Source organism: Puccinia triticina, chromosome 17A (genome assembly GCF_026914185.1).
Source record: "Puccinia triticina chromosome 17A, complete sequence".
In the NCBI taxonomy this organism is placed as follows: domain Eukaryota; kingdom Fungi; phylum Basidiomycota; class Pucciniomycetes; order Pucciniales; family Pucciniaceae; genus Puccinia; species Puccinia triticina.
In genome coordinates, this window is record NC_070574.1 from 2,234,609 (window position 1) to 2,242,013 (window position 7,405).

Below are 7,405 nucleotides of genomic sequence, written 5' to 3' on the forward strand. Positions count from 1 at the left end.
GGCCGCAGAATAAACAGGCGGGGTGGGCTGGGTCAATTTGTCTCAAATTGCCGCCCGCCCCGAACCCGTTTAGCTGGCGGGCAGCCCGTGGGCCGCCTGCGGGCCTATGAACCCGATTAGCCCGCGGGCAGCCCACGGGCGGCCTGCGGGTCGCAGCCAAAAAGCCAATAAACTCAAATATCTGAGGATTAATGTCAATGCCAATATCCCCGGCATTGGAATGTGGCCTGTCCACAGGCCCCCAAAGACATTGAATTCAAAATGAGGATGCCAGAGGGTGCTACAGGGTCAAAAACTCAGCCCCTCATGGCTGAACGCTGAGTGGGGGGCTGCCGGGGCCAGCCGGGGATCGGCCCAACGGGCGCCCGGCGGGCTACCCGAACCCACCCGGCTTCAGTCGCGGGTCTGTCGGGTCGGGCCGACTTCACAAATTTCCCCAAAAAGCCGACCCGAACCCGGCCTGAACCCGGCCGGGCTCGGGCGGCCCGCCGGCCAACCCGCCCGATTGGCATCCCTATTCCGTGCGAAGTTGGGGTGATCGGATGCCCCGATCATGCAGATCGTGGATTGGCTGGATAAACCAATCCCGATCATGCAATAGGTTGGTCCGACGTTCTCCGATCAGGCAAAGATGGACCAACCAACACCGATCACAGGAAGTGACCCGGTGGTGTAGTGGGGTACCCAATTCCGAAGCTACCAGACATTTCATTCATGAACATGTCGGTAAAAATAGGTTTTGCGAAGGGACATAAATGGCCCAGCATCCAAAACATCATGCTAGGGGAACACAGAATAACAGGGGCAGGGAAGTAAAGGAGGATTTGCTTCTCATCATGCACAAAAGGTGATGCTGAAAGTCGACCCCACCGGGCTGGTGGTGATGGCTTGGAAATCGTTTGGTTGGGCGAAAGCCTGGTTGGATGGACAGTTGTTTTGCCTGCAAGTCTTGGTGTTTCCGCCGTTGGTGATGGATGTGTTGACTGGGTTTCGCACAAAAAAATCAGACCAAAGAATATGTAATACAAGGGGTGGATACGATGTTTCGTGTATGTGGAAGATGAAGACACTAAACTGTTGATGGAACCATCAACACGAGAAAGGTCCCATGAGATCACATTGCCAAAGGATTGATAGCCGTACTCTCCAAGCAACACTTTCGAGGTGATCCCGCCGTCGTTGCAACGAAGCCCACCTCGACAGGCTGGATAGGATGAGAAACAACAGTCAAGCAATGATCGCTACTATCCTTACCGTAGCTGGCGGAACACTTACCGCCGGTGGCGCAGTTTGCGCCGTTCGCATCGCACCCGGTGCGGCCCCAGGAGCGGACTGGTGAAGAGACACGGTGAGCGGAACAGTTTCACAACCAAACCTGCGGGCCGAACTAGATAATCTACGTACTTCCAATCTCCCGGTCGTTCACGCTGAATTGGCTTACGCCGCCCGGGTTGAGCTTGGTTCCATACGAGACCGACGGGTCGGGTTGTCCATTGGGCGCTTTTCCAACCGCCGGCCAAACGGGAAAGTTGCAATTGTTCTTGAAGTGGAGAGTGTATCCTTGCACGGCGACCCCCAAGTAGCTGGCGAGTAAAGCGGTTATCACAACAGACTTGAACATCTTGTCAAATATTGACTTCCGGATTTTTCTTTTCCTTCTGGATTTAGCGAAGAGACAGAATTGTTGTTTTTTTGAGAAAGGGCAAGTTATATAGAGGTCGCGATAAGTGATTCTTGGAGGGATGAGAGGATAGAACTTCACCACTGCGTGGCTCTCTCGCCTTTTTAAAGGTAATGATACGAAGCTAGCGTGCATCGAAAAGTCTAGTGACACGCTCAGATAGGAGAATTATCCTCCCCCTGACTTGGCATGCCCAATGGAAAGATGACAAGCACGCTGCCCGGTATCCGGAAATCCATCATACATATATCCTGCATAACTTACATACCACATTGTCGAGGATAAGACTGGATCATGGGACATTGTTCTATTTAATTTGCGTTGCAGTGTGATCCACCCGTAAAGCCGAATATCGATCCCGCGATTGGGGAAAAGGTTGGAATGACCCGGGACAAGTGGCCTCCACCAGCGGTTGCCGACCAACCAAGTTGAAGTCGCCCTCAACGGACATGGGAAAGAAGCACACCCCAGCTTTACAGGGCAATACGAAAAACAGCATAATATATATAAATGAAAAGTCCAGAGCTTAGTTAACAGGTGGCCTGCAAATACTTGTACTGCTTGTGAGTCGAGTGCAGGCAATCAAAACAGATTCTCATCTGTGCTCCATTGGCAAACATCGCTTCGGAAATCCTTCAACTTAAACATACCCACCGATGAAACTCAAAATTTTCATCTACTGCGAATGGATATTAGGAGTCCCGGCGCTGTGCTGGGTTCCGAGGAAATGTTGTTCTTCAAAGCCGCATGGAGAACCCAGCGGCCAGCTCATGTGGTCATGCTGTTCATATGTGGTGGGTTCGAGGGAACAATCTCCTCAAGGAGTTCCTGCTGGTCAGTTGGGGGGGCAGAGAAGTGATCGAGGAGCCGGACAGCAGGATCCACTCACTACTCCAATGTGCCCGGGTCAAGACAGCTTCTGCACTAGTACCCTGCCGTGGTAGACCCTCAGTTCTTGCCGACTGATGCCTATTTATGTTCCGCTTGGTTCTCACCCCATTCATCCCGACTTTTATTTATCATTATCCTTGTTCAACTGTTTGCTCTGAAAACAAGTCCAACTTACAGACATGCTCTTTTCACCTATCCTGCTCGTTGTACTTGGTGCCAGCACCACCTGGGCTGCGCATACGGTGACCGTGATCAACAGATGTCGCGAAAAGTTCACGATGCAAGTTCCTGGCCGTGGAATCGTGACCTCTAGGGAAGGCGGGAGTTGGACGTACGAGGGGGATATCAGAGGGTATGGAATTTCGATTCTTTCTTCCTCCTATCTCCGTGTTTGCCGGCTGGGCTGAGCAGCTTCATCTTGCCATTCCCCTTGAATTGCTTGGTCAGTGTGATCGCGTCTGTTGGGAACAATTGTGACATCAATGGAGTCCCATGCACTGCGGCCGAGTTTTCGCTGGTCTCAGGCATATCCTCTGCCGACATCACTTTGATCCCACCCCACCAATGTAAGCGGGCCTTGAAATATTGGATCAGCTCTAACTTATACGCAAGCGCACTAAAAATTCGGAATGCTGACTGATGCACTTTTGTTTTATTCCTGATTGTGTTCATACAGACAACCGCTCCTTGCGCATCTCACTTACCAATGGGCAATCGAAATTGTGCAGCTCTGCCAACTGTCCAGGTGCTTTCCACACCGATGGAAACGATGGGCGGTACCAAATCCAAGAAGCTAATAACCCCAACTCCGGGATTAAGCTCGAGTTTTGTTATCAGCTGCGCAATTAGAATCATTACGCACTCTTCAGCTTCAAGAGCTTGAGGAATTTAGCTTTTGTTCAAGCCTCTCCTACCAGTCCCAGAACCTCGGTCCTCAAGGATCAACTGATACTTACGGTCCCTTCTGACTTCCCTCTGCCATTATCTTTGCTGTTCCTCGCACTCAGAATGAGCTACCTATTTATTTCTTATGCAAGACCCCTTTCCACGAGCAATTAATGACTGAGCAACACCCTTCTATGAAAATGAGTCACCTTTTCTCATCGACCCAAAAGTGACTGTGAAGCTTGTGCATAAAGCCGCACTAACATTAGAAGTGTCTAGTAGCTTCAGCTGATTTATAAGATTTCAGGTAGAGAGCTGGTGCTCTTGTGAGACCCAGACAGCTTGCCACTAGGCCATAATCATCTCTTCCTCCCACCAGCACCATGTTTTGACACGGAGAGATGTCAAATTTTGGTGGCTGTAGCTGAGGATGGGTTTGGTGGAGGATTGATGTAGAAAGAAGGAAAAACGGCGGAGTAGTGGGGTATCTTTCCCTTCGGATTAAGCATTGAGGGTGTCAAAGGGTGAACACACTGCTGAGGCCTGTAAATCGTATGGCTGCGGGGAACTCTTGTCAGCTGGGGGCAGCTGTGTGAAGGCTTTTGTTCATTTTACCACTTGATGTTAATTCTGAGATGAAAAAATGGAGAGGCCTTTCTATGCGGAGATTTTGATGTTGATGTGTGATGTTGTTGTTTCGACTTGGGTTGACTTTATGTATTTTGGGATTTCCATCTTCCGGAAGTTCCACTCCCAGCCACCCTCTCCACAAGACTCGACTCGGACAGCGCAGGATGCAGGGCAGACTGCGACCACCGAGCTGGACGAGAGCACTACGCAGGATCACATCCACCGCCCAGGGAGACGCACCAGCAACATACCAGTCCAAACGATACTCGCCCACAACCAAGCTCGACCAGAACCAACGAAACACCCCCGCGGACGCCGAAGCGGGCGAAGGACACGTGTCGGTCCTCGTACGCGCCGGCTTCATCAGGCAGAGCTCCAGCGGGATATGGAGCTTCCTGCCCAACGGACTCAGGGTGCTCAACAAGATCCAGGCTATCATCTCCCACGAAATGCAGCGAATCGGTCGGTCCTTGGCTGCCCCCCCTTCACATTCTACCACCCTTTCTACTCTTGCTTACCCGATCCTATCCCGGCAGGCGCGAGTGAGATCTCAATGCCTCTCTTACAGTCCCAAAAGCTATGGGATCGCTCCGGAAGATCGAACCAAGCCGGACCCGAGGTCAGTATCAATCTTATCCAGAAACTCATCAAGAAGCTGCCCCTGACAATTCCGACACTAGCTGTTCCGCCTCAAGGATCGAAAGGGCTCCCCACTACTGCTCTCGCCGACCCACGAAGAGGAGGTGACGAACTTGGTCAAGACAGACATCCAATCGGGGAAGCAACTGCCGATCAAATTATTCCATATTGGTTAGCCCGTTAGTCGACTCCTGTAATCAGCAAAATCCATCCTCCTCTCAATCAATATAACTGAGGCTAACTACTCAGCGGGCTGTTGAACACTGTTGCAGGGAGGAAGTTCCGCGACGAAGCCCGTCCACGAGCTGGACTGTTGAGATCGCGAGAGTTCATCATGAAAGATCTCTACACCTTCGACGCCGACGTTCCAGCTGCCATGGCGTCTTACAAACAAGTTCAGGAGGCCTACCGGAGGATTTTCGAGACGATCGGGATCCCGTTCACCGTCGTCAGTCAATCCTCTCACCCTTCCAAAATCGACCAGTTGTTGAGATTTTTGCTTCTTCCTCAGGCCGAAGCTGATAGTGGAGCTATCGGAGGTGCGACGTCCCACGAGTACCATTATAAGTCGTCGTGTGAGTACCAACTCCGCTGTTTTTTTCCACCGCACTTTCGAGGCAATGGTCCGCTTACTCACGTTCTTGGTCTGCTCATCACCCCAGCAGGAGAAGACAGTTTAATCCACTGTACCCAATGTTCATACACCGCGAATCTGGAACTAGCACGGTCGACACTATCACCGCGGGTAGACGACCCCAGCCAGCTGCAAGTCCAGTTCTTCTCATCCCCAGGCACGCGGCGGTTCCTCGCGGCCGTCCTGCCGGCGACCCACGAGCTGCATCCGCTCAAGCTGTCGAAAGCGTGTCCAGACATCTGTCCGGTCCAGTCCTCCGACGACGATACGTTGCCCGCGTTCGAATCGCAGTGGGAGCGGATGGAGGTGCTCGTGGACGAGAGCTGTCAGGCCGTGGAGATCGAGCAAATCTTCGAGCGCGTCACCTCCCAGTTCCGCCGCTGCTTTCCCCCGCCTGCACAAGACTCAGGCGGCCCACTCGAGCTGTCCCCGCTCTCGATCTGGCCCAGTCTGCCGACCTACACTGTCCACGACCTGCGCACAGTGTCCGTCGGTAAGCCGGGATCGGGACCATTAAGCGAGCCGAACGCATTCGAGGAGCACTGTCCCGACTGCGGCTCAGCGTTGGACTCCTCGGCGGCGATCGAGGTTGGCCACACGTTCTATCTGGGCACGAAGTACTCGGATGCGCTCGGTCTGCGGGTCGGCGGGGATGGAGGACCGGCCAAGCGGGCGGTGGAGATGGGCTGCTTTGGGATCGGGATCAGCCGCCTAGTGGGTGCGATCGGCCTATGCAACCGTCCCGCCCGACCCGACGGCGCTGCTGGCCTACGATGGCCGCTCTCGGTGGCTCCGTTCAAGGTCTGCATCATCATCCCGGGCGGCCCGGATGCAGCTCGGACGCTCGCTACGGCCAACCAGTTGGCCCGCTTGCTCGACCAGGCCGGGATCAGAGACGACGTCCTGATCGACGATCGCGAGCAGCGCATCGGATGGAAACTCGCTGATGCCGAGCTGGTCGGGTATCCCATCCTCATCATCCTCGGCAATCGCTGGCACACCCTCCGTCAAGTCGAGATCCGTAACCTCCTCTCCGCTTCCTCCCTCTCCATTCACACCGACCCTTGCTACTCCCTCTCCGCTCAAGCTAAGGGCGATCAATACACCACTGATCTTAGTCCTGTCGTCTCTCAAACCCTGGCAGAGATCCAGAAACTCACCCCGTCCGTCTCTTAACCTCATATCCTCCCCCTCTCGCCACTCTCGTGCACATAGCACTCTCGAAGACATGCTCCTCTTAAGGTTGTTGAATATAAGCCATGGCGATGGAGAGTAATCTCTCAAATCGAATCCATCGATCGTGCAATCTATGTCCCGACCCGAAAAAGAAACAAGATACCACACGAGATTTAGAGATACATGGACAGATGTGTGGGAGCGCCTCCGTCCCGCCTCCGCTCATTGCCACCATTCCACCCACAATTTTGCAGAGTTGATCCTCACTTGCTGCAATCCTGGTTGTCCCACATCCCTTGCCCTTCTTTGATGGGCACTCTTGGCCAATGTGTCCTTGCATCCTGCCGTGGAAACAGAGGCCCTACTTTATCATTTGGGACTTCTTGGCGGTAGAAAGTTGGGCATGGAATATGGAGATCTCTATTGCATAGGGGCCAGCTGCTCGTTTTCATGGGGCCAATGGTTCCATGTCCACTCTGCTGATCTCAACTTCTACTTGTGCGCTAGATTTGGATCCCTCTGCCACAGTGGTGAAGGCTGCGCAGAACAAGACAATCATCAGTCAGACATTTTTTGGAGTGCATGGGTGTGCACTCCAATTTTTTCGAGTGCATGGGTGTGCACTCCAATTTTATGGAGTGCACACTAATGCACACTAAAAATGGTGTGCATGTGGTATTTCTTTGGTGTGCATAAAGGCTGACCCTAACAATACTATACCAATATCTGTATAGTAAAGGCCCATTGTTGGTTCTGAGAACAGCTATCAAAGCAGGCCTGAAAGTTTCAATCAAAAAGTGTAACTTTGGCTTCAAAAAGCTCAAAGCCTTGGGAAATATAGTTTCCGGATTATCACTGGCCATAAATCA

At 52.7% G+C, this 7,405-nt stretch overlaps 3 protein-coding genes across 3 annotated transcripts; 2 read left to right on the plus strand and 1 right to left on the minus strand.

Moving 5' to 3' along the window:
* Positions 1–834: 834 nt before the first annotated feature.
* PtA15_17A186 (uncharacterized protein) lies at positions 835–1,816 on the minus strand (the record flags this gene model as incomplete). Its single annotated transcript, XM_053164275.1, has 4 exons — positions 835–983; positions 1,076–1,204; positions 1,276–1,332; positions 1,405–1,816. 4 exons carry the CDS (start codon positions 1,814–1,816, stop codon positions 835–837), a joined length of 747 nt encoding a protein of 248 aa, XP_053028259.1.
* A 935-nt stretch (positions 1,817–2,751) lies between these two features.
* Positions 2,752–3,421, plus strand: PtA15_17A187 (uncharacterized protein; the record flags this gene model as incomplete). The annotated part of the gene is made up of 3 exons (XM_053164276.1): positions 2,752–2,924; positions 3,020–3,138; positions 3,249–3,421. 3 exons carry the CDS (start codon positions 2,752–2,754, stop codon positions 3,419–3,421), a joined length of 465 nt encoding a protein of 154 aa, XP_053028260.1.
* Positions 3,422–4,251: 830 nt separating this feature from the next.
* PtA15_17A188 (uncharacterized protein) lies at positions 4,252–6,536 on the plus strand (the record flags this gene model as incomplete). Its single annotated transcript, XM_053164277.1, has 6 exons — positions 4,252–4,549; positions 4,624–4,706; positions 4,768–4,897; positions 4,999–5,174; positions 5,238–5,301; positions 5,389–6,536. The coding sequence occupies 6 exons, from the start codon at positions 4,252–4,254 to the stop codon at positions 6,534–6,536; spliced, it is 1,899 nt and encodes a 632-aa protein (XP_053028261.1).
* Between the last annotated feature and the right edge of the window lie 869 nt (positions 6,537–7,405).